This window comes from Dasypus novemcinctus, chromosome 26, assembly GCF_030445035.2.
Source record: "Dasypus novemcinctus isolate mDasNov1 chromosome 26, mDasNov1.1.hap2, whole genome shotgun sequence".
Taxonomy (NCBI): Eukaryota; Metazoa; Chordata; class Mammalia; order Cingulata; family Dasypodidae; genus Dasypus; species Dasypus novemcinctus.
Window position 1 is genome coordinate 46,669,608 of NC_080698.1, and position 24,679 is coordinate 46,694,286.

At 46.8% G+C, this 24,679-nt stretch overlaps 1 protein-coding gene across 1 annotated transcript in view; it reads left to right on the plus strand.

Annotated features, from left to right (window-relative positions):
• The window catches only part of LMCD1 (LIM and cysteine rich domains 1), a 74,742-nt gene that overhangs the window by 46,233 nt on the left and 3,830 nt on the right, over positions 1-24,679 (plus strand). Inside the window, exons 4-5 of the mRNA XM_058288543.1 lie at positions 8,705-9,040; positions 23,706-23,921. Coding sequence (XP_058144526.1) covers positions 8,705-9,040; positions 23,706-23,921 — 552 coding nt within the window. The remainder of the gene's footprint in view (positions 1-8,704; positions 9,041-23,705; positions 23,922-24,679) is intronic.

Genomic DNA, 24,679 nt, shown 5'->3' on the forward strand with positions numbered 1-24,679 from the left:
CCCCTCACCCCACTCCTTCCCCCATAGCAACAATCTCCTCCATCATCACGAGACATTCATTGCACTTCGTGAATACATCTCTGAGCACCACTGCACCTCATGGTCTATGGTCCACATCATAGCCCACACTCTCCCACAGTCCACCCAGGGGGCCATGGGAGGACATACAATGTCTGGTAACTGTCCCTGCAGCATTACCCAGGACAACTCCAAGTCCTGAAAACGCCTCCACATCTCATCTCTTCCTCCCATTCCCCACCCCCAGCAGCCACCATCGCCACTTTCTCCACACCAATGCCACATTTTCTTCGATTACTAATCACAATAGTTCATGAATAGAATATCAGTAAGTCCACTCTAATCCATATTCCATTCCTCCATCTTGTGGACCTTGGAATGGTTGTGTCCACTCCACATCTATATCAAGAGGGGGCTTAGATTCCACTGCACTATAGACTCTTAAGGGCCTCTCCAGATCTCATGCAGGGTCTTTTCAAGGTTCCCTTGGAGCATCCCACTTCTGAACAGGGGATGGTTTATCACTTGGAATTCTCAGAGTACTTCTCTCCATCTGCAAGATGCTCGTTTTTTCTCAAGGTTACCTGGTTTGGACCCGTAGGAGAGCAGAGAAACAGTTCTCTCTGAAGACTCATTGGCTTCTAAGGGAAAACCTAAGTGGTTTTTCACAACCCTTGGGAAGAGGCAAATGGTTAGACTGGCCTGAAGAGGTTGTCAAGGACACAGCCCCAGAGACAGCAAGTGACTCACATGAGGTTACATACTTGGTGGCAGATCCTAGAATTGGAACCAGCTCCTGCACCCTGGTCTGGTGCTACCCCATGACCAGTTGATGTGATGTGGTCCCTGGATATATATTTTCAGTTTTTCTTTCCTTGTCCAGGTAAAAGCGCACTGTGGTCAGGTCTCTGCACCAATTGAGACCAGAAGGGCTCCCTGATGAACCGAGCAGGTGCTATGTGCCCCTCCAACATCTGCCTTCCCTTCTGAGTCCTCCACATGCTTCTCTTTCCTCCCTTACTAGGTGGGGGTTCAAGTCCCCTGGAGCCCCTCTGAGTCATTCACCCTCAGAGTATAGGAACCTCCTCTCCACTCAGAGTGAACCGCAACCATCCACCTTGTGGTAGGAGCATAGAATCTGGAGTCAGACTCCCTGGGTTTGAATCCCATGTCTGCCTCTGTGATTGCAAATTGGGGGGATAACCATGAGCAGCCTTTAGCAAAGTGCCAGGTATAGTAGTGTGGTGCTCAGTCATGAGATCAGTTGCAAAAGTCCCGCTTTGGTAAGAACTGGGGAAACAGATGGAAATTCGGTGGTCTTCGACTTAGAGTGTTTATTGCCGAGAGCAATAGTTTGCATGGGACTAGGAGACAGGAAGCTTTGTCTGTGGCCCAAATGCCAACACAATGGGCTGGCGTATACCTTGGGTGATAATGCATCCATTTGCCCAGAACAGTTTGCCCTGCTATCCCAGCGCAAGTCTAAGCAGTACCCATTGATTCTATTTGAATGATGTGTTTACCCTACCTATTGCAGGTTCCATAACATAGTAGCAAAGTCTTCTGCCACTTTAGCCAATTAATCTCATCCAGTCCTGACCTCTATGAAGGGAGACCAGAATGAGCCTCCACCTTCTCTTTTGCTACCTTCAGCCCCCAAACTGGTTGAGTCAAATTCAGTTTCCTTTGAGTGGCCTTCAAGGACCTTCATGATCTGGTCTCTACCTGCTGCCCCTACTACTTGTCCATTCAGTCAGCATTCTTGCCAGCTCTACACATCTCCTACTCCTTCAGGCTTCAGGCCATTCTCAGGTTTTGAATGCTCTACCCCTATGGTCAATGCCTGTTCATTTTTCAAGCCAGTGCCTTCCCTATGAAATCTTTTCCCATGCCCAGGGAATGGATTCTTCTTCACATCTCCCACTTGCTCTCTCGCATTTTGTGGAAATGCCTTTGTTCACCAGCCACTTGGCTGCCAGTTTGTGAGGACTGGCACTGTGTCATTTTACTCCCTACCCTTGTCCAACTATTCTCAGCCCCTGCCAATCAGGGGAACACCATGCACTTAGCATTGAGAAGCTTATATAGAAATATGAACAAGGAGGAGAAAGTACATATCTAACAACAAACAAGCATTCATAGCTAAGTTCATCAATTTGTATGTGGAACTGTGGCAATACTACCCAAAAAGTGGAGCAGATTGGTGGTTCTATCCTGCTGCCACTGGCATGCCCAGTGGAGCTGTAAAAAGTCTCTATGCCCTGGCCTGATCTGACCATGCAATCAGAACCTCCAGATTCCAAAATCGAAATCACAAGATGTTAGCATTTTTTATTTAAAAACTCCCCCGGTAACTCCATATGCAGCTAAAACTTCATTTAAAAACCACTGGACCAGACTGGCAGTCCTCAAATTTCAGTGTGTATATAAATCATCAGGGGATCTTGTTAAAATGCATCTAATAGGTTTGGGGCAGGTCCTGAGATTCCGCCATTCTGACAAGCTTCCAGGAGATTTTGCTGCTGCTGGTCCCCTGACCACACTCTGAATAGCAAGGGCATAGATGATTTCCACAAGTCAGTGAAATACAAGAAGTTCTAGAGTTTTAGAGATGCAAGTCAAGCATGGCATTGTCTACTGGAAGAAAATGAGAGCCTTTGGAGTCCTGCATTATCTCTTCCCCACTCCCTTGTCTGCCACTGGCTCCTGCTACTCCCTCTTCACTCAGTACCTCGCAACCCACTGACCTTTCTCCTCCTAGTTCTGGAACACACCAAGCTCTTGTCCTGCTCAGGTAGTTTGCACTTGCTCTCCTTTCTTCTTAATACTCCTTCTCCCTGCTCTTTGCAAGTCTGGGTCCTTCTGACATTCAGGTCTCAGACAGGCTTTCCTCAACTACGCAATCGACAGTACATACCCACCCCCATCACTTATTTTTGTCTATCTCAGTTCTCGCTTGTGCCTTTCAAAGCTTCATTGTTGCAAGTTGTTATTATTTCATGTGCCTTTTTATTTAGTTATCACTTTTCACCCACACTGATGGTTTGTCATATGCACCATTACATCCCCAGCACCTAGCACAGCACACAGCACACAGCAAGCTTGGTAAGGGTTTGTGGTATCTTACCCTCTAGGTCAGTGATACTTGAAGTGGGTCTGCAGACTGGAGCTGCTCCACAGGGCCTCTGTCACTGGTCCACAATGAGATGAGTGAGAGTCAATGTTGAGAGAATTTTGTAGCAATTTCACATCCAAGCATACAAACAGGGAACCTATCCCATTGAACAGAGTTCAGTTGTGCTTAGACTCACACAGAAATCACACATGCCTGAGCTACATATCAATCATGTGCTTTAAGACCCCAAATCATTCTGCAAGAGGCAGAAACCTATCAACAGCTATATTAGGGTTCTCTAGAAAAACAGAATCAACAAGAGATATCTGTCAATAGTATGCAGTTCTATAAGAGTCTCTCACGCAGCCGTGGGGATGCACAAGTCCAGGTTCTGCAGGCAGGCTGCAACCAGGGGCTGCAATGAAAGTCCAATGAAGGTTCTTGACAAGTTCTGGGAGATGTTGGCTCTCCAAAGACAAGCTGGGACATTCTCTCTCAATGCTGGAATCACTTCCCCTTTTAAGGCATTCAGCTGATTGGGTTAAGCGTCACTCATTGCTGATGGCAATCTCCCTGATTGATGTAATTATAAGCAGCTATCTATGACTTACCACTGTAGTAAAGTCAATGGTGACTACAGTCCATAAATGCTCTTGTATTACAGTTAGCCCCATGCTTGCTTGACCAAATAACTGAGCACAATTACCTGGCCGAGTTGACACAATAGCCTCAGTATCAGAGAAGTTTAAGAAGCACAGCTCTACACTGTCACTTAATGGACCAAAAAAATCCTCTTCTAGATAAAGTGAAAGAGGGGAAAGGACTTTTTTAAGTTGTTTTTTTTTTTTTAAAGCATAAAGGGCATTTTACAAGAATGCTTTTACCATTCATGAGCTCAGCCACCTGTGAAGTAGGAATTGTTTACCTGTGAGTAAAGAAACACTGGACAGTTAGGCTACTTTGCAAGTTCCCAGGGCCATGCAGGGGCAGGTGCCTGGCCACAGAAGGGGGCATGGGAACAGCAGCACAGCCAGGACATGCCAGGTGTCTAAGAATGCAGGGTTGCCTCCAGTGCCTGTGTCTGGGTAAGTTATCTAAGACTCTAAGATGTCAGTGGGAACTAAAGCAAGCAGCTCATAAAAGAGCTGGTTGTGGGTATCAGAACTGGGTGGAGAAAACCCCAAATGCTTCGGCCCCAGACTAATCAGAGGAAGGCATCGTCAGGCCGTGATTAATGCGGGCTCATAAAACCACAGGCCTATAAAGGGCCCCTCTGTCTGCCCTTCATCTGGATTGCAGAGGCAAGTTGCATTTCTGAGACTGGACAGCTCTCTCCCTTCCCCATTACACCCTGCCCCCTCCAACTTTTTTTTTTTTTTTTAATTACCAAGCCATCAGGACTGATTGTATTTTGGCAAGGGCACTGAATTTTGTTGTCACCCTCCCTAACCACAACGAAGGCCAGAGAAATTCTTAAGCCTTTGAAACCCAGAAACAATAAACATAATCACTAAGGTTTGTTGAATCTTAAACTCTGTGATGAAGGCTCAGGGCTTTTTGGTTGGTTGGTAGGTCTCTGCCTCAAGCTTTCTGTGTGCCCAGCATGATGCTAAGAGCTATGCATGCACAAGCTCATCTGATTTTCCAGTAGTGTTCAGCATACACTATTATTACCCTCACTTTACAGGTGAGGAAACAGGCTCAGGCGATGCAACGAGCCAAATGTCCTACAGCTATTTAAGTGCCAGAGCCAGGTCTTGTGCTCAGGCCTCCCTGACTCTAAAGCATGGGCCCTTGCCCACCAGGCCATGCCAGGAGAGCTAGGCCAGCAGTAAAAAGGGCAGGAAGGAGCAGGCACCCTGAGTTCCATTCTTCAGCAAGGCTTCTAGAACTATTATTCCTGAAGCCACTCAACCTGGGGGAGTCAGCAGCCTTCACAAGGAGAAGCAATTCTTCTCCCATGAGCTGGACCAGCCTTGGGACTGTGGCTGCTTCAATACCTGGAGTTAGTCAGATGTTGGTTGTGTCTGGATACTATCCTGGCAGAGTGAGAAAAACGCTTGTTTCCACTTATTCATAATCCTTCCTTAGTTCCTTGGGCCAGGGCAGGCCAGAACTAGGAAAAGGGTGGTATGGGCACTTGCCTCCCCTGGCTGCACCCTAACCATCTCCCCAGGGCCCTGGGCCCTGGCTCGGCCTGTTGGCTGTCAGGCCGCCCTCTTATCTCAAATCCCCCATCCCTCCCCCACTGCCCCAGAAAGGCTCCAACTCTTAGATGTTCCTGCTCAGGCTCACCTAGGAGTGCCAGCCTTCCTAAGTCAGACTCCAAGGGCAGACCCGAGAATCTTTTTCTTAGGCACACTCGCATTTGAGACAAGGTTCTCCAGACTAGGCAGTAGTGTTGGAACTGCCTGCAATTTCAAAATGGCCAAGAGGAAACGCCCAGCTCACCCTGGTCTTCCCAGACATGCCCTTCTGGAACATTCGGTCAGCTGTGCATGCCCCTCTGGCTTCTTATTTTTCTAAGTGTTGGGTGGAGGATCTTGGCCTATACCAGTCAGAATCTATCTCCCTCTTTGGCCTCTTTCCTGGGCTATCAAGTCCCTCTCATGCTATTGCCCTTCTTCTCTCCCTTGGTAGTGAGGACCAAATGAGGTTGTCCTGAACTTCTCATGGTGGTCAAGACCCCAGTAATGATGTAATCTACCCAAGTTTCACAGAAGAGGAAACTGATGCCCAGAGGGCTTAGGTGGTTTAGCAGATTTCCAGAGAACCCATGCACCACTCCAGGGCATCTACCTTGAAAAGCAGTAAGGCTTCTGTGAATGTTCCAGAATGTAATAGGCTATCGTGTGAGGCTGTGATGCCAGAATGCCTCTTAGACAGGTGGCCCCTAGGGCAAAGCCACCAATGGGACATCCACAGCCACCCTGGCACCCCTAAATTAGGAACCCCACAGGAGCTGCAGGTCACCTGCCACTCCCTCTTCTAACAATGTCCATATCCAGAAGTTATTTATTATGAAGCCTGGCAAGTTCCAGGCTCTAGGACCTCCACCTCTAGTCCCTAAAATCAGACAACTGGGATTATTCATTGTGAATTTCAATATACATTTCCATGTTGATTTCCATAATTCCAAAATGAGTCAAGCCCCAAGAGATAAGTAAGGTATGTGGCAGATGGTTTCTAAGCCTAAATATAGCAGCAGCCACCTGGGCCAGGGGAATCAAAACATGGTAGGGTTGGGGAGAGGAGTGGTCAGTGTCAAGGGTCAGGGTTGGACACAGAAATGGAAAACAGCTGTCAAGAATAAAATAATGTGCATTCAAGGTATCTCATGTCATGGCCTTAACCTTTAACTCCCCCTAATCGTCCCATCTCTGGAACTCACCCAGGTGTAAGATTTCTGTTAACTTAAACGAAAAGAAAAAGGCCCACTTGGACAGTTATCTGTGTACATTTTAATATTCAGTTATGAGTGATACCAAAATAGAAATGTTGTTGACTTGAGACCTTGTCAAGTCTACTATTAGAAGGTGCCCTTGAATTAGTAAGCCATGAAATACGTTATGCCCATAATGATTTAATTACCCTTTTCTAAGAAAAGCAATTTTAAACCAGATTGACTTTTTAAATTAGGAGTGCTGCCATGGAGTAAATGAAGTAAAAATGGCCTGATTTGGAAGCAACAAAATCCATGTTGTAAAACCAGCGAATCTAGAAATGAACATCTACTTAAATTGCATCATTCTCATCAAGGACATTAACCTGTGGCTCCAATGTGGGGGGAGAATAAAGGCACCTTCCTGGGTGTTAGCAAAATTCACATGTTTTCTTTGAGAATGCTTGGTTTTGCAAAAGCCTGAGGAAGCTGAACTTGTTCACCAGACTTTTCTCAGGTCTCTTCCTGGATGCTTGAGAATCAGAGTTGGTTTACCTCACTAGTTGCTTTCTTGACAGTTTAACATTGAAACGGGAGTTCAAGTTCCAAGATCAGAGTTGCGTGGGATTCCTGCTCACCATGCAGATTACTGGACCCCACACCTCACCTACTGAATTGGAATCCCTCAGGATTGGTGCCTGGGAACTTACATTTTTAGTAACTTTTCCTCCTTGTTTTTATTCATCTTATAATTTGAGAAAGGCTGCTTTGAAGTAGGTAGCTGGCAAGTAGAACTGCAGTCCTGGATTTGAAAAGATAGAAAAATCACAGAAAGGAAAGGAAAGAAAAGGGAAGGCCAGTATATGGGGTGTTTACTGACTGCCACGTGCTGCATGTCTACGACTTACCCCACAGTGGCCCTAGGTGCTGGGATCCCTGCAGCCAAGAAAGAAGGGTGGCTGTGCTCCCACAACTGGCAGGTGGCAGCTCTGGGGAGTTCAGCTCAGGACAGACTGACTCGAGAGCCTTCACTCCTGCCATGAAGGTAGAGAGGACAATGGACTGTTAAATCAAACATACCAGAAACGATTAGAGAATAGGGAGTGGCTCAGTCCTGTGGTACTGCTTGTAAGGACAGGAAAAACAAGAGCAGCTTTTCCTTCTAGGGAGGGCAATTCTGGGAGCAAAGTTAGAAATAAGCACATCACTCATGAGGCCAGTGAGGAAACAGTCCCATGGAAGGTCAGCTGGTTTGCATTACTTCTGTCATTATATTTCAAAAAGTCTTATAAATTGGCTACTGTCCAGCAAATGATACTAGAGAAGAGGCTTTAACATAGCAGCATTCTGTTGGTGATAGAGGCATACTTGTAATTATTAACATTACTTGCAAAACAGAGACGAGGCAAAATAATCTCTGTTCAAATTTTTATGGAAAACCTAGCCCACAAGTAGGGTTTTAGCCCACAAGTAGGGTTTTCTCTTCCCAATGCTATCCAAAACTGAAAGCTACAGTAGTCTTTGGAGAATGAGCAATAAAATAATAGTGTTATGAACAAGCAGAAATCTATCTAGTCGATGAACAAATAAAGTTCACATTTATACATTCAAAGGTTTCTTTTGCACACATAAAAATTGTCCTTTATCCCACAGTCATTAAAAAAAGGAACCCATGGATCAGAGATTCGTTTTAAATTGCAATTCACCCACACGTGCATGGAAAATAACATTTAAACAAGTGTTAATAAATAGATAGGAGAAGATCTGGAAGGATAATCACAAAGTCATTAATGAGCTGTTGTCATGGGCCCAGGAGGCTTAATTTTTTTTCCAGATACTTTTAAAATCAAAGTATAACATACATGGAGAAAAGTGCATGAATTTTACGTGCAGGGCTTGATGACTTTTTACATTTGAACTATCACCGCGATCAAGGGACAGAACATCTCCAAAATGCACACAGTTGAGTTTGCATATTTTCCCTTTACATTCTCTCTCTACTCTGCTTTTGCAGACTAGAGGTAAAAAATAAAGACCACATTTCTTTCAGTTGGTTGGTAATGTTAGAAAATCCTACGTTGTCAGTTTGGGGTAGAATCTGCTGTGATTTTCTTCTCAGCCTCAGGCCCCACTCGACAGGCCGCGGAGCCACGTCCTCACGGCCTCATGCTTTCCCTTCCCCCCCGCAGGGCCTCCAGTACATGGAGCTCATCCCGAAGGAGAAGCAACCAGTGACGGGCACCGAGGGCGCCTACTACCGCCGGCGCCAGCTCATGCACCAGCTCCCCATCTACGACCAGGACCCCTCTCGCTGCCGCGGACTTGTGGAGAACGAGGTGAAGCTGATGGAAGAATTCGTCAAGCAGTACAAGAGCGAGGCCCTCGGCGTGGGAGAAGTGGCCCTCCCGGGGCAGGGCGGCTTGCCCAAGGAGGAGGGGAAGCCACAGGAGAGGCCCGAGGGCGCAGAGTCGGCGGCGCCCACCACCAACGGCAGCCTTGGCGACCCCTCCAAAGAAATGGAATACGTAAGTCTCTCCTGTGCCTCCCAAAAGGGGGCGGCCCCTGCAGAGCCCGGCCGTGTGGCTGGGTCCCCTCCTTCACGCGTTCGTCTATGCTTTCACGCTTCCAACGGGTTTTGGTGGCTTGCTTACCTTGTGCCAGGCACTGTCTGATGGGAAATAATACAAGGTCACTTGGTCACTCTGGAGAGGACCAAGCAGGCACAGCTTAGCGAAAGGGCATGCAGCATGGTTTAGGGAGAGAGGGCAGGCCTCCAGGAGGAGGCGAGGCCCGGGCTGGATGCTCAAGAATCACCACGAGCCAACCAGGCCATTAAGAGAACATGTGCCCCCTTAAAGAGATGAGCACGTGCAAAAAAGGCCCAGAGTGGGAAAGAGTAAAGTTCAGTGAAAGGACTGAAGGAAGTTCCATGAGAGAAAAGTGTGGCATGCCTTCTACCTTTTGCCCCCTCTGCCCATCCCCCCATCCCCCATCAGCTAACAGCCTCACTTGCCTCCATTTGGCATTAAAAGTCCCCAACACATGGGGTCCACAAGAACTTCGCCTGCTTTCCTGGGGACAGGCTGTCAGTCCCTACATGAGCCAGACCACCCAAGAAAATGCCAGCCCCATCGAAGCAGGAGAGAGGGTCGACTCTTTCCTCCCTGAAGTGACTCAAAGCATGTGTCTCCCAACTCCAGCCGCCATCTTGTTAGCGCCTTCACCCAGGATTGCTGTCCAACCAACTATGACCTCACACTGGTTTATCTCACAACTCTAAGTCCGAAGAATGAAATGGAGGGTCTCTGCCACACATTTGCCTATCATGTTTAAAAGACCCATTTTTCAGGAAGAATATGTGGCCCAGTTATTAAGGAAAAAAAAAAAAGTAGATCCAGTTACCATGTTTCATAAGCTGGTTTCCTCCTGCAAACCTACTCTATCACCACCTTCAAATACCTGTCTATCCTTAAATAATAAAGACTGGGTAGTTTTAAGTGGAAAGGAGACCTCTTTAACTCCTGGTGACATTTGCAAAAGATCCCGTTTTCATTGTCCTTCCCAAGGGCAGATGTGCTGAGCTGAGGACATAGTTTATCCTTGACTGAGACCCAAATATTTGTTCAACATGGAACTGGGGCAAAGACAGCCTGAGATCCTGATTCCTTGCCAACAGTCAACTTTAGGAAATATTTCTGGCACTTTGGAGGCAATTAAACAATACCAGACTGTAAATAGCAAGTCCAAGGTCAGAAATTAAGGCAGGGAACCTAAAGAAAGCCGACATTGGTTGGGTTATGTTGGCTGGGGAAGGCAGACTTCTTCCTTGCCCTAGTCACAATTTTAATTTAATAGCTAATTATGTAAGGAATGTTTTCATGTCTGTCACCTCCTTGAGATGCGGAGGTCTTGCCTCATTCATCTTTGCATCTGCAGCATGTGTCATATATAGTAGGTACTCATAAATATGTGACACATGAATGAATTAACAAATGAATGAATGAATGTTTGACCTAAAGTAGACCTGGAAAAATGGAAACAATTTAAATATACATTTAACCCAGGAGGATAGTGAAATTCCATTTCCATATTTACTAGGCACCTGCTCTGTTCCAAATTCTGTGCTCATACATTCCCAGTCTTTGTTTAATTCACCTAGTTGCCTGGTAGGTGAATTTCACCAGTCCCATTTTATAAGTGAGAAATCTGAGATTCAAAGGTTAGGTGACTTTTCCAAGGTCCCACAGCTTTTAGGGGCAGAGCTGGCATGTGCCTTCAGATTTGCAGACTCCAAGGCCAATATTCTCTCCACCACATGGCGCTAGTTTATGAAACCCTATTTGTTATTTGTTCCAGGAAGAAAGAAGGCTGGGTTGTCTTCTTTAACTCTTGGGTTATCCCTTTGGAGAGAAGGAGTGAGCCCTACCGGGAAAGGCAGCGGATAGTCCAACAGACTGTGTGTCACTAGCAACTCCACCTTAGCGTGGATGTGGGCTGACCCTGAACTGTGCTGCCTTACCCGACTGAGTGCCACGTTGAGTGGCCTCTGTGCCCAGGTGCTCTCTGACCCTCCTGTTTCTCAGAAAAGGGCAGCATAGAACTAACCAGTGCCAGAGCCGAGCGTCAGGCAGGAAGCCTGACTTTTGCTCCCCTAGTGATGGATAGCGAACTTGGCTAGCAGTTGGGATCAGGACATTTCACTTGAGAACCCAGGTGTGGGGAGGCAATGCAGGACTTGACCTGAAACCCCAAATCCAAACAGGGATTGATGAGCCAAATGGAAGGCAAAAAGAGGGACAGGTGAAAAAAAAATTATGCAATTACTATATTGGTAATACATGACTTTATAATCATAACGACTATTTTTTGCTGTCATTAGCAGTGCCCAGCTCTGAAGCAAGAGCACTACTAAGCACAGTACTTCATGATATAAAGTTCACAGCAACCCCATGATGCTCAGAGATTGCAGCCCCCCAGGCTGCTGGGCTCAGAACTGGGATTCAGAGCAGCATCTGTCGGACTCCAAAGTCCATGTTCTTTCCTATTTCCCAAAATTTGGTCCTTGGAAAGCTAATCAACATTATGCCCTAAAAAGGGATTATGGGATATTGCAAGTTTGGAAGATATTAGAATGGATCAAATTAAGTGGATGTCTTTATAGCAGGACTTCACACAGCCTTTATTGGGCTAATGCGGGGTCTCTCAAATTAAAATCCCGTGCAGAGCTGTGGGCACAGAGATGGTTGGGCAGTTGCCCACTCAGTAGGAATGGGGTGGGGCCTGAGCCTTTGCATTTTTAACAAGTTCCCAGGTGATGGCAATGCTGTTCCAGGGACACATTTGAGAACCACAGCTATAGAATGTCAAACATTACCTTAGAAATAGGCTCAGCAAAAAATGAGATCACCAGTTGGGTGTATAGCGAATGTCTAAGTGATGATAACATGAGCAGTCTTCTAGATTTATCTTGTCTCTTGGCTTTGCGGGCGGAGAGGGTGCAGGGGGGGAGGACTATCTCCAGGGACCCCAACTTTGAGAATGGGGGGCATCCTGGAAACACAGGCACAGACTCTCAGACTGTCTCATACCCCACTCCAACAACCCCGTCCTTGACCCTCACTCCAAAACTCAGGACCCTGAGGCCCATGAGCTCCCAGCTTTTCTCTAAAAGCCGCCCTCACTGCCAGGCTGTTCTCTCTGAGCTCACTTGGCTCCAGCATGCTGCAGGGTCAGCGTCTGAGGACACTGGCCTTGCTCTGGGACCCTGAGAGAACCTCAGACGGGAGCCTTTGGAGGATCAGCTTGCCAAGGCCTCCGCCCCAACCCCTCCACCGTCCCTAGAGGAAAGGGTTATTCAGCCCAGAGGCGCAGCTATTGCCAAGGCCTTTTCCAAGTCTGCCTGTGGAATTCCGCTGCAGGGCTGAGGTTTTCCAGCGAAGCCAGAGAACACAGGGCCAGCCGGGTTGCAGGGAGCATTCCACCTCTGCCCACCCCATCCCAACAGCCGGCGCTGACACCACTCCACCCCCCCCCGGACGCAGCTGGCAGGTCTGTGCCCCACCCCCAGCTCTCAAGCCCGAGGCCTTCAGACAGGCCCAACTGACAGAGGACCTAAAATTAGCCGTGGCCCATCTGTCTGCTGGAAAAGTGAACCCAAGAGCTGAGGCTGCCCTCGCCCACCTCCGAGCAGAGCGCTGCAAGCTGCTTATTACCCTGAAGTTCCAGTGGCAGAGACGCTGCGGGAAGTGCCTTCAGCCGCCGAGCTTTCAGAAGTCCTTCCTCTGCCAGAGGAAATACCATGACCAAAAGCCCCCGTAAGAACTCACCGTGCATAATGCCCTGCAAACCAGAGAGGTCAACTAACAGCAGATACTCAGCTCCCTCTCTTTCCTCCGCTTGCCCACTGTGTGCGCATGTGTGTGCATGCGTGGCAGGCTGGGTGGCGGTGGAGGGAGCTGAGTTAAGCCCAGGGAAGGGGAAGAGGGAACTAAGGGTTACCGGCCAGCAGGCACTGAGCGAGCCCTCTCCATCTACTCCATCTCGGGATCTTTGAAGCGACCAGTGAGCAGGTTTGGTGTTCATGTACCCATTTTACAGATGCAGAGCCCACGGCTCTGAGTGGATGGCCAGCTTGCTGGTGAGTGGTGGGGTGGGTGTCAGTCCCAAGTCTGTCTCCTTCACAGCAGGGTGGACTCTGAGCTGTCCTGGGATGAGTCCCAGAAAGGGGACGACACAAAGCCCCGGCAGGCCTGTGTGGGGGTGAGCCAACTGTTAGCTGTAACTCACAGCCCCAACCGAGGGAAGAATTTGGGGGCCTCGTATCTGCATGCCCAGAACAACGGAAGGACTGCCCTGCCCCACCTGTTCCACTCACAGCGGGTTCTTACGGGTCTTGGGAGCTTCAGAGGCCCATGGCCATTGGGGGGGGTGGAGGAAACCCCAGCTCCCTGGACCATTTCACACAGACCTGGCTAACGCCCTGCATCCGCTTCCCAAGTCCCCCGCTCCCCACCTCTCCCACCTGCATGGAATTTACGGGTGCCTGTGCCACAGGCTCTGTGAACAGCTCCACCACACCATTTCCCTGCGTTTACAGAGCTTACTGGATACATTCTCAGAAATTAAATAGATTTCCTGGGCATGGTCACTTTGCCCAGGAATTTCCGCCCTTCTCCACACCCCAAACTTGTAACTGAAGAAAGAGGGGGGAAAGCCAGAACATAGCACTTAATACAATCTCCACTGCTCAGTATTAGTCCTTCCCGCTAGGAGCCTCCTCTGCCTTGCCTGCCCCTTTCTGCATACCATCACCTTCTTCAGGCCACATGGTTGCACCAAAGAGAGATGAGAAGGGAGAGAACAATTGAGAGATGTTGAGACATTCCCTGCAGTCATAAAGCTGTGGTCATTTGGTCCCGTATTACCCTTCGGGACTCAGCGAGCGCAGTCTGGCTCCCCTGCCCCCATCTCCCCACAGGAATGCACAGAGGAGGTTGGGGAGGCTTGGCCCTCCTTCTTCCCACCAAGGTCTGTCTCTCAGATGGAAACTTCTAGCAGCTGGCAGACTCAGCCCGATCTCCAGCCCCAACGAGGTACATATTTGCGGGCAAGGAACTTCCAAGTCTTTGTCAGAGCAGATGTTTGGCTTGTGGGCCCCGCAGCCTGCCTTTCCTGCCTGGCCCTTCTCTGGGAATTTGAAACCACCGCCCACCCTGTGGGCCCTGGCTGGGCGGGAGGTCAGGCGTGTGAGAGACCCAGAAACAAACCCACTGCCACCTCCTTTCAGGGGGGCCCCAGCCCCCTACTCTACTACAGGCCAGGCCATTTACAGGCAGGAGCCTGGAAAGCGCCGCAAAATCACCATGGTTACCAGGCTTCTCCAATCTGTTGCTGCCCCTTTGCTCAGAAACTTTATTTCAGAGGTGCATGTGGGTGGACCAGATCGGGACATAAAATATATTTTCTGCTGTGGATCACAGCCAAAAAATAAATTGAAAAAAAAAAATTGGAGAGAGCTGAGGAAATTGTCTTATCACCTAGCAGGTGAGGGGTTAAGCCAGACCTGGAACCCAGGCCGGGTTCACCCCCAAACCCCACACAGACTCCAAGTAATAGAAGCTCCCATTTCCGGAGCATCCAGTAGCTCTAGGCTCGAGCAAGGCTGTGGAGGTGGAGATGAGCCCAGCTTTGTTCCTCTTCAGCTCGTGGGCCTTTCTGTGGAGAAGCAGCCCTGGGGCACATGCTTGTCACAGCTGGGCCTGAGAACCCCAAGCAGAAGTCTTGCCTTAGACATGGAGCATTTACGAAGGCTTCCTGGCTTCATTTCCCCATTTCCCCAGATGATGAGTGAAGGAGATTTACTTAGAGACGCTTCATGTTTTACCCCACTTTGCAGACCCCGTATTTTATATACCCCACCCTGACAAGAGGCCCAAGGTGAGGTCGTTGGTTAAAGCATTTTTGGTGGACCAGATAGGGCCCACAGATGGGGAAACTGAGGCTCAGAGAGGTCAACAACTTGTCCAAGGTCTTACCCAGTGATGCAGCCGTGATACTAACCACCTTCCAGACCTTGTGTTCCTACCCATTGCACGCCCAGCTCACCCGACAGCACCCTAAGGAGGCTTGGGAAGATTAGAAAGGGGAACAGCAGAGCACAAGAAAGCTAAGGACACCAGAAACGATGCTAGGCCAGAAAAGAAGGAAAAATACACTGGGATACATGTGGCTGCAAAGCAAAGAGGGTGAATAATCACCATAAGAGGAAATGGGGAGATGCTGTTTGTAAATTGTTGAGTATTTGTGTTGGAAAGAAACCAGCGTCTGAATTCAAGTCCCTTGTGTTAATAATATTTACTGTAGTGTTATAGTGAGATTTTCACAAGGCACTTTAGGTTTAGACTGGGTAGGCCTTCAGATAAGAGCCTTCCAGAATAAAACAGCATGATTGGGAAAGAACTGGCAACGCCGATGGAGAGATGATTGCCAGTTTAGAGGTTTCTCCACGTCTGCTGATCTCTCTCTGAAGGCAGACACAGCTCTGTCCTTAGAGACAGCTCTTCAGCCATGTAACTCTTGACCATTATCCTTGATCTGCTCTTGCCTAAAACACTTTGTGTTTTGGTTGCTTTCATTTCAGAAGTCTTTATCATTCTGCATGTGTATTATCTAATGCTGCTTATCAACAGCATTTATTTTGGGCAGGGCCCAGTGAGGACCACTAGCCTCTGCTCCACTTGATGTCATCTGGGGCAGCATGAGGCAGGAGGCTGGACCCACAGGGGCCTCTCGGGGATCTCCCTTTCTCACTATAGCATTTGTCCACCTGACCCCCAAGGCCTCAGGATATTGGACTTCCTTGTTGTGTGGACTGAGAGAGCCTAGTGGAGGCTGCACTGCCTTTTGTGGCCTACCCTGGCCAGTTATGAAGCCTCATTTGCACCACATTCTGGTCTATCTCACTGACTCGCTGAGGCTGGACCACAGTCAAAGGAAGGGACTTAGACTCCACCTTGGTAAGAGGAGTGTCAAAGAACTTGCCGACACAACTTGAACACGCCACGACCGAGGGGCTCTCAGCCCAGGAGGGTCTTAGCTTTTGAGACAACCGAATTGAAAACGTTTCTCAGCTTTCTCAAAATACGTGTTTACAATGGCAAAGGCCCAAAGTACAGAATGTTAAAACCCTCTCAGACCCTTTTAATGAAGAATTTCTCACATGTGAATGGGGGACAGGGCCACATTTCATGGGAAGAGGACAAAACCACATTGTTCCACCCACAGAAGAAAGGTGCATTTCATGCCTCTTCTCCCCCAGGGGAAAGTAGTCCATGAACCAGGTTATATGGTAAATGTTAGATTCTAATCAACAAGCTCCGATTTTAGATAATTGGAAGTATGAACAAGAAGCAGCTGATATGCTAATGATAAATTCTTTTTCTCTGTGCCTTCTTTTTTTTATTAATTTTTTTTTATTTTTAAAGAAGCTTTAGATTACATAAATGTCACATAAAAAATATAAGGAGTTCTTATCTGCCCCACCCCCTCTCCCTTCCACACTTTCCCACATCAACAACATCCCTCATTAGTGTGGTACATTTGTTACAATTGATGAACATGACCTGAAGCATTGCTACTAACTATGGATTACAGTTGACATTATAGTTTACACTGTCCTGCATAATTTTGTAGGCCTGTATCCATCACTGCAGTGTCATATAGGACAACTCCAATGTCCCAAAAATTCTTTGCCTTCTGAAATAGTCCGAAAGAACCTATACTTGACCATCTTCATAGGGGAAATAACCTGAGAATGACCACATTACGCTTTTCTAGAAGAAGCCTAGAATTTGAGTATTTCAGAATTCAAATTAGCTTTTGCTGTAAATTCACCAAGTTGAAGCTATCATTTTTGCCGAGCCCATTTATAAGGTCAACTTAACACTACTGACTCAGCCCAAGTTCTTCACGAGAAACTGAACACACAGGATAGATGTGTGTATAAGAGATTTATTTAAGGAATTGGCTCATGCATTTGTGAGGGCTGGCAAGTCTAAGATCCATAGGCAGGCCAACAGGCTAGAAATTCTAGTGAGAGTTATGTTGGAATTTTGAGTCCAAAATCCACAGGGGAAGCGAGAAGGCTGGAAACTCAAAGATGAGTAGAAGGTGTAGTCTTGAGGCAGAGTTTCTTCTTCCTCTGGAACCTTTAGTTTTTGCTGTTAAGGCCTCTAGCTGATTAGATGAGGCCCACCCACATTATTGAGAGCAATCTCCTTACAGTCAATCAATTGTCCATGCTAATCCCTTCTACAGAATGCCTTCACAGCATCATCTAGGCCAGTGTTGGACCAAGCTACTGGGCACCATAGCCAAGTTGACATGAACTTAACCATCTCCATGAAATAGCTATGGTTCCCAAGTGTGGTCCCCTGACCACATCAGCATCCCCTGGGGATTTGCAAATTCTTGTGCCTGACTCCAGACCTACTGAACCAGAGATTCTGGGGATGAGATAAAACAATCAGTTTTAACAAGCTCCCCCGGGGATTCTGAGACATACTCAAGTCTGAGAATCACTGGCTAAGGGGGTGCATTTAGAGAGAGAGGGGAGCAGGCCCACCAAGCTGCGGTCTCACTGTAGCTGCATCGGGGGTAGTGACAGATGAGTGGACAGACTCACAAAAATGGCTTTGCATGGATGGAGAGAACTAAGAAGAGAAAAAAAACAAGTTCATCAGAGGCATGAAAAAAACCCTGCTAGTCAACATGCTCTGATGTCATGGAAAAGAAACCCAGGCCTCCAAATCAGAATCAGACCCTGACTTTAATAAGGGAGGCTGGGGAAAGGATAACAGGAGATTTTAATTCATCACTATTGAGCTCTATTGTTAAGTTTAATTCTGTTATCTCATTTAATCCTATGAGAGTGTTATTAGTATCTCCAGTGGACAGCTGAAGAAACTGAGGCACAGAGAGATTAGGTAATTTGCCCAAGATCACACAGCTATGAGTTCAAGCAATCTGATTAGAGAGAGCTCTCCTTTCTTTTTCTATCTAACATTTCCCCTTTTTAACCACATTCAAATACATAATTCGGTGCTGTTAATAATAGTCACAGTGTTGTGCTACCATTACCACCCCCATTACCAAAACTTTTCCATCATCCCGGATAGAAACTCTAAATTTTAAGCCTTAACTCTCTATTCTTTGCCCCCACCCAGTCCCAACCTGTATTCTAGGTTCTGACTCAATGAGTTTGCTTATTGTAATTATCTCGTATCAGTGACATCATATAGTAGTTGTCCTTTTGTGTCTGCCTTATTTCCCCAACATGATGTCTTTAAGGTTCATCCATGGTGTCCCTCATAGAAAAACGTCATTCCTTTATTCAGCTCAATAATACTATATATAGCGTATATATAGCTTATAGCGAGCTTCCCCCTTAATCGTCCACCGCAGTTTAGAAATTATAAACCTCAGTACCAAAGATTGTGGTAGGAGAGTAAGTTTGCTCTGAGGAAAGCGCTCAAGCAGAGGCTGTGCGTTCTGATCTTGTGGCCAGCCTGTCCCCGTGGCTGAGGGTGCGCCGCCATCCCTGTGCATTCCGGCACCAGGTGCAGTGAGCCTGGACACCCTCAGATCACTCATGCTCTGAGACAACAGGGAAAGGGGCAGGGAAAATAGTCCAGAGGCAAGAAGAGAAAAGTGATTCCTGATACATGTTGACAGGGCTCATTATACAGACATCTTGTTTTCACAAAATGGCAGTGACATTGCTTGCTTAAAAGGGCTGGCTACTGGTGGTAAGGAGGCCAAGAGCCAGGAATGCTGGGGAGAAAGTGACGGGAGACACACTCTGCCTGAAAGGCACCTGACAAACGAGAAGGTTGAGACCAAAATCTGGGAGCACAGAGCTCTCTTTCCTTCCTGCACACTGCCGCCAAAGCCGGCTCTCTATAGTACAAATCAGGACATAGTACTCCTCACCTCAAGAACCAGTAATAGCTCCCCATTGCCCCCACCAAGTCCCACCTCTCAGCCTGGGCTCAAAGCCCTCCCCCAATCACCCCAGATTGCCTTCCTGGTATCAGGCCCTTCTGTTTCCTTCCATATGTTGCAGGGTGCCAACTGATGCTCACCATACAAAGCCTGGTGTATTTATATCTCTTTCTCTTTCCCTACTTCCCTATTAAGCAGCATTTGGAAATTTGGAGCTGGGAACTCTACTGTCTTCATGGTGATATCCTTTTTGGTGTAGTCGACTAAGAGCAAGTTCCTTCTGCGTGGGAGGAAAAGGGCTGGAAGTTTCATTCCGTGAAATTTAGAAGCCAGGCAGACCGAAAATTTGCCTCGTACTCAGACAGCCCTTGCCAAAGTCCCAGCTCTGCTGAAGAGTTGGTGAGAATAAGTGGATGCTGATTCATCACTTATTTTAGCGCTGGATGAGTCCCAGGCAGTTGGGATTCTATCGTGTGAAGAGGAATAGGGTTTTCATTGTGGTAAAGTCATCACGCCATTTATTTGTGGGCATAACTCAAGCCACAAATTTAACACATTCTGAGGAACACTTACCAGGCAATCAGGATCCAATTCAAAATTAGACTCCATTAAGCAAACACAGTCCCTATCGAGACATTCATTCTATGACTGCCATGCTTGGGAACTACCGTCAGTGCAGGGACATTCTTTGTCATTTGGTTTTCCTTCCTCATTTTTTACCATTTTAATTATTATTTCCTCTTCGTATACAAAAGTTATTTAAGTCTACTAAGTGTTCAGACTCTTAACACATGCCTCCCCAACTTTATGTGGCAAAACAATACATACTTCTGTTTGAACTGACATACAGTTGGTGCTTAGTAAGTACAGAGTAATCATCTAAAACTCAGGGTCAACAAACTTTTTCTGTAAAGGGCCAGATGGTAAATATTTTAGGCTTTGTGAGCCAAGAGCCAGAATCAATGATATCACGTAGATACTTTAAGTAAAAAAGAGAGAAATCTATTTCTGTAAAACTTTTATTGATGAAACAGAAAATATAATAACCAGTGTTTTTTTGTAATACAGGCTTATTAATGAGAAAAATGGAATATTGGGGAGGGGGGTTACAGCTCACTTAGTTGCGATTCAAATGTAAAATCCACCTTATGAGTTGTATTAGAACAGGCAGCAGCTAGATTTGGCCCACAGGCTGGGGTTTGCTGACCTTTGCTCAAAAGGCCACATGATGTAATAGAAGGGACGTGGGTTTTGGAATCAGGCTTGGTCCATGTTCAAATTCTAGTTTTGTCTTCTATCAGGTGTACTTTACTGAGCAAATCACTGACTCTCTCTGGACCTAAGTTTCATGCTCTCTAGAAGGGGAAGCAATGATTTCCCTAGAAGGGGAAATAAGTCTCCAGGGTCTAAGGGATTTTGCTAACAAGTGCAAAGTCCTGAGCACAGTGCTGGAGCTAGAGATGACTCTGAGCACACAACAGCCATCGTCATTACCATCAACATTGTCATTAGAGCGTTGAGTGCTAAAATGGCTCATAAGACTTTATGGATGGAGGACATCAGGGTCCCATTCTTTAGAGAATGTGAATAGTCAATAAATGAGTGATGGATGAATAGTTAAACAAATAATTGAATGAATGAATGAATGAATGAATATGTAGAAACTCTGCTTCTGGGGAAGGGGCAGAGGAGAGCAATCTTGAAACCTCACAGCCCAGTTCTGCCAAGAACTCTCCCCCTCCCATAAAGTCTTTATTAGAACTGAAGCTCAGGAGCAACTTGAGTTGAGTTCCACCTTTGCTGAGCCAGCAGTGGAAATGTTGCTGGTAGTCGAAGGCAGATAGAGGAGACGCAGATGGCAAGAGGAGCAGAGGCAGCCAGGGGCTGGCTGCATTCATTGCCAACAGGCCGGCCATCTCTAAGCCATTGGGCATGCCTTTCTCTCCCACCAGAACGGACTCTCCTGGGAGCCCTCCCAGCCCTTTTAAGTCTGGCTGTCCCCTAGACCCTGCTTAGTTCCCACCGTGTCAAGGGCTGAAGCTTAAGTCCCAGCTCTGCTTCTTGGCTGTGCTCTTTGGACAAGCTACTCCATCTCTTTGTGCCTCGCTTTCCTCAGTTATAAAATGGGTACATTTCCTGTGTACCTGCTTTACTGATACTCAGAGGGTAGCTGTGAAGATCAAATAGGAATGCAGCTGACCTCCAGTCCCCTAGGACTAAGGGAGGCCTACTTGAGGCCCTGTTAAAGTCACCCCTGCCACTACCCACCCCAAGCCTCTTGCTTCTACAACCCCTTATGCAGTTATTTTCTCATAGTATGCCTCACACTTTACTTATCTTGTCTGTTCATTACATATTTCCTTTCTGCCACTCTATCCTCAGCCTCCCCGAGGGCTCCAACCTCCCCTTTTCTCATTCACTGTGTATCCCCAGCACTATTACAAGGCCTGGCACACAGTAGGTACTCAGAAAACATTGGATGAATGCCTGAAAGGAGTGCCTTGAAAGCTCCCAAGGCCTGTACACACAGCCGAACGTTCCTGCCCTGCTCTCTGTAGAGGCTAAACCAGCCCCAGGTATAGACAGGTGCCTTATCCACTGTCTTCCTCTTTCATCTGTTGCCTCCGAGGTTGGAAGCTTGAGGTTGGAGAGCAGAAGCCTCCAACTAATCATTGTGCATCCACCATGAGCCGGATACTGGGGCAGTATATTGAGGCAAGCATAATTGGATATGGCTCTGCTCTCAGGATGCTTCCATATAAGATGGAAAGAATGCATACCAAAGAATCCTGCAGATAAAGGTAAGAGGAGAAGCTTTAAGATGAGGTTTAAGAACCTGGAGGGGGTCAGACAAGGTTCCTCTGAAGAAAGGATCTTTATGTCTGAGATCCAAAACCTGCAAGGGAGTATATCAGGCAAGCTGGAGTGGGACGAACAGCATGTGCAAAGACCCCATGGCCGGGCAGAGCATTCCTTCAACCAGCAACCATTGAGAGGGGAATTTGCATGTGCCAGGCACTGCGCAGGGTGCAGGGTCAGAGAAGTGGGCAAAGCAACTTCTCCCTGAACTTTGCAGCTGTCTAGTACAGAAGATGGACACAAAGCAAACGATCACACAGATGTCCCAAGGATAATGCTGGCTAATGTGCTCTGCGTCCAGCTGCTAGACCATTGGTGGTTCTTAAAGGGAAGTCTGGGGAACCTTGGGTGGCACCCAGAATCCCTCTGGGGAATCTGAGATTATGCTTGGGTTCCAAATAATTTATGTAGCTACTTTGCCCTCAAGGAGGTGGAGCATCACTCTCCCTGCTCCTTAAGTGTGGGCTGTGTATGGGAACTTCCTTCCAAAGAGTGTAGCATGGATGGGTCAAAAAGAGTAACCTTACAGTGGAGGAACCTGACAAACATGACCTCAACCAGATGATCAAGGTCACCATCAATAGTGGTGAGTCACTAAACAGTATGTGGCCTTGGTATGATGTGATGAGAATGACTCTTTCCCTGTTGTCTTCCCCCCAAGAACACATAACTTCAGTCTAACGTGAGTAAAGCGGCAGATAAATCCAGCTGAGGGACATTCTGCAAAAACACCTAACCAGTGTTCCTCAGGACTGTGAATGCCATCAAAAACAAGGAAAGTCTGAGAAACTTTCAGTCAAGACAAGCCCAAAGAGATGTGACAACTAAATGTAATGTGGGATCCTGGGTGGGAATCCTGGAGGAGAGAGAGAAATTAAGTAAAACCTAAGGAAATCTGAATAAAGTATGAACTTACCAAATCCTTACATATCAATATTGGTTAAATAATTGTAACAAATGTACCATATTAATATGTCACTAATAGGGGAAATTGGGTGTGGGGATATGAGAACTCTCTGTATATCTTCACAAGTTTTATAAACCTATAACTATTCAAAATTTAAAATTTACTAAAAATAATCATGCATGGGCAAAAGATCCATTCAAAGTGCAAGATGGACCAGCAGGTTTTAATTTTAATGTAATCGAGTATGAAAGATTCACTGATGCGGTTTCAGATTCCACGTTGTAACTAACTTTTGGGAAACTACCACTTGTCGAATTCCGATATAGTATCAAAGAAAAATATCCACAATTATCTATAAAGGGTATTAGAAGACTTGTCTCTCTCTTTTCCAATTTCATATTGTGTAAAGCCAGATTTTCTCTTACAAAAGTCAACCAAAACAACATATTGCAAAAAAATGAATGCAGAAGTATTTATGAGAATCCAGCTGTCTTCTCTTGAGCCTCTATTAAGATTTGCAAAAAATGTAATGCAATGCCAGTTTCTCATTTTTAAATGAGTTAAAATATTTAAAATTTTTCTCAGTTGTCATTTCTACTAATATCAATTAGTAGAAATTGGATTTTAGTCCTCTGAACAAGAACTCTTGGGGTTCTCCATAATTTCTAAGAGTTAAAGAGTCCTGGGATCAAAAACTTTGAGAATCACAAAGCTAAATAAATACTTCATTTAATCGTCACAGCAACCTATCGGGCAGACAATATTATCCCACTTTGCAAGTAAAAAAACCCGAGGAACAGAGAGGTATAATAACCTACCCAGGGTTACCCAGTAATTAAAGGGGCAGAGTCAGAATTCAAACCTGGGCACTAAGCTCCCCTGACAGTGACATTTTATCTTTGGATTTTTCCCCTCCCTTCCAGGTCTGCGAGCTCTGCAAGGGCTTGGCCCCTGCCGACAGTCCTGTGGTCTACTCAGACAGGGCGGGTTACAGCAAGCAGTGGCATCCGGCCTGCTTTGTGTGTGCCAAGTGCTCAGAGCCGCTGGTGGACCTCATCTACTTCTGGAAGGACGGCGCGCCCTGGTGCGGGCGCCACTTCTGCGAGAGCCTGCGGCCCCGGTGCTCGGGCTGCGATGAGGTGAGAGCACCCGCTGCTGCATGGCTTCGCTGATGCACCCCACAGATTGGGAAACGGAGGCTGAGGCCTCGCTTCGCTCTCTCAGCCTCCGTTTGCTCCTCTGTACAACACGGCTAACGTTAGGTCCCACCCACGGGATTGCTGGGACGAGCCCTGTCCTTGCCTGGAGTTTAGCAAACCCGGAGAAACCTCATAATGGGAGGTGTCCAGGAGCCAGATCGCCGTGTTCAAACCCGGCCTCAGTGGCTTTGGGCTGGGTATCTAACTCGCGTGCCCCAATTTTATCTGTTGTATAAAGAGAATGCTATTAGTACTCATCTCTTGGAGTTGCTGAGGGTAAAAGAGATAATGTAGGAAAAAGCTTGGCACAGGGCCTGACCTCGTAAATTATAAATGGTAGCTGCTGTTAGTCTTATGATAATCTATAATAGTATTCCTCTAACATAAGAGTATAGCATAATACAATGCAATGAATAGCTAGAGATGTTAAGTAAAGAGTTCAATTCTCCCATATGGATTTGGATCAGAGGAACTCTACATTAATAACAATTAGGATAACTGGCTATATCATATTTATCATAATAATTACTATCCACATGCCTTTGGTGACAGGAAACACACTGCCTTCATCTTTGGTACATCTAGGGGTTAGAAATGTCATATTCATAAGAAACCCAAATCTGTCTCCTCCCACCTTCTAAGTATTGGTCTCCAAGTGAGGTTGAGGAACCACAGCCCTCTTACCTAACATCTTTTTT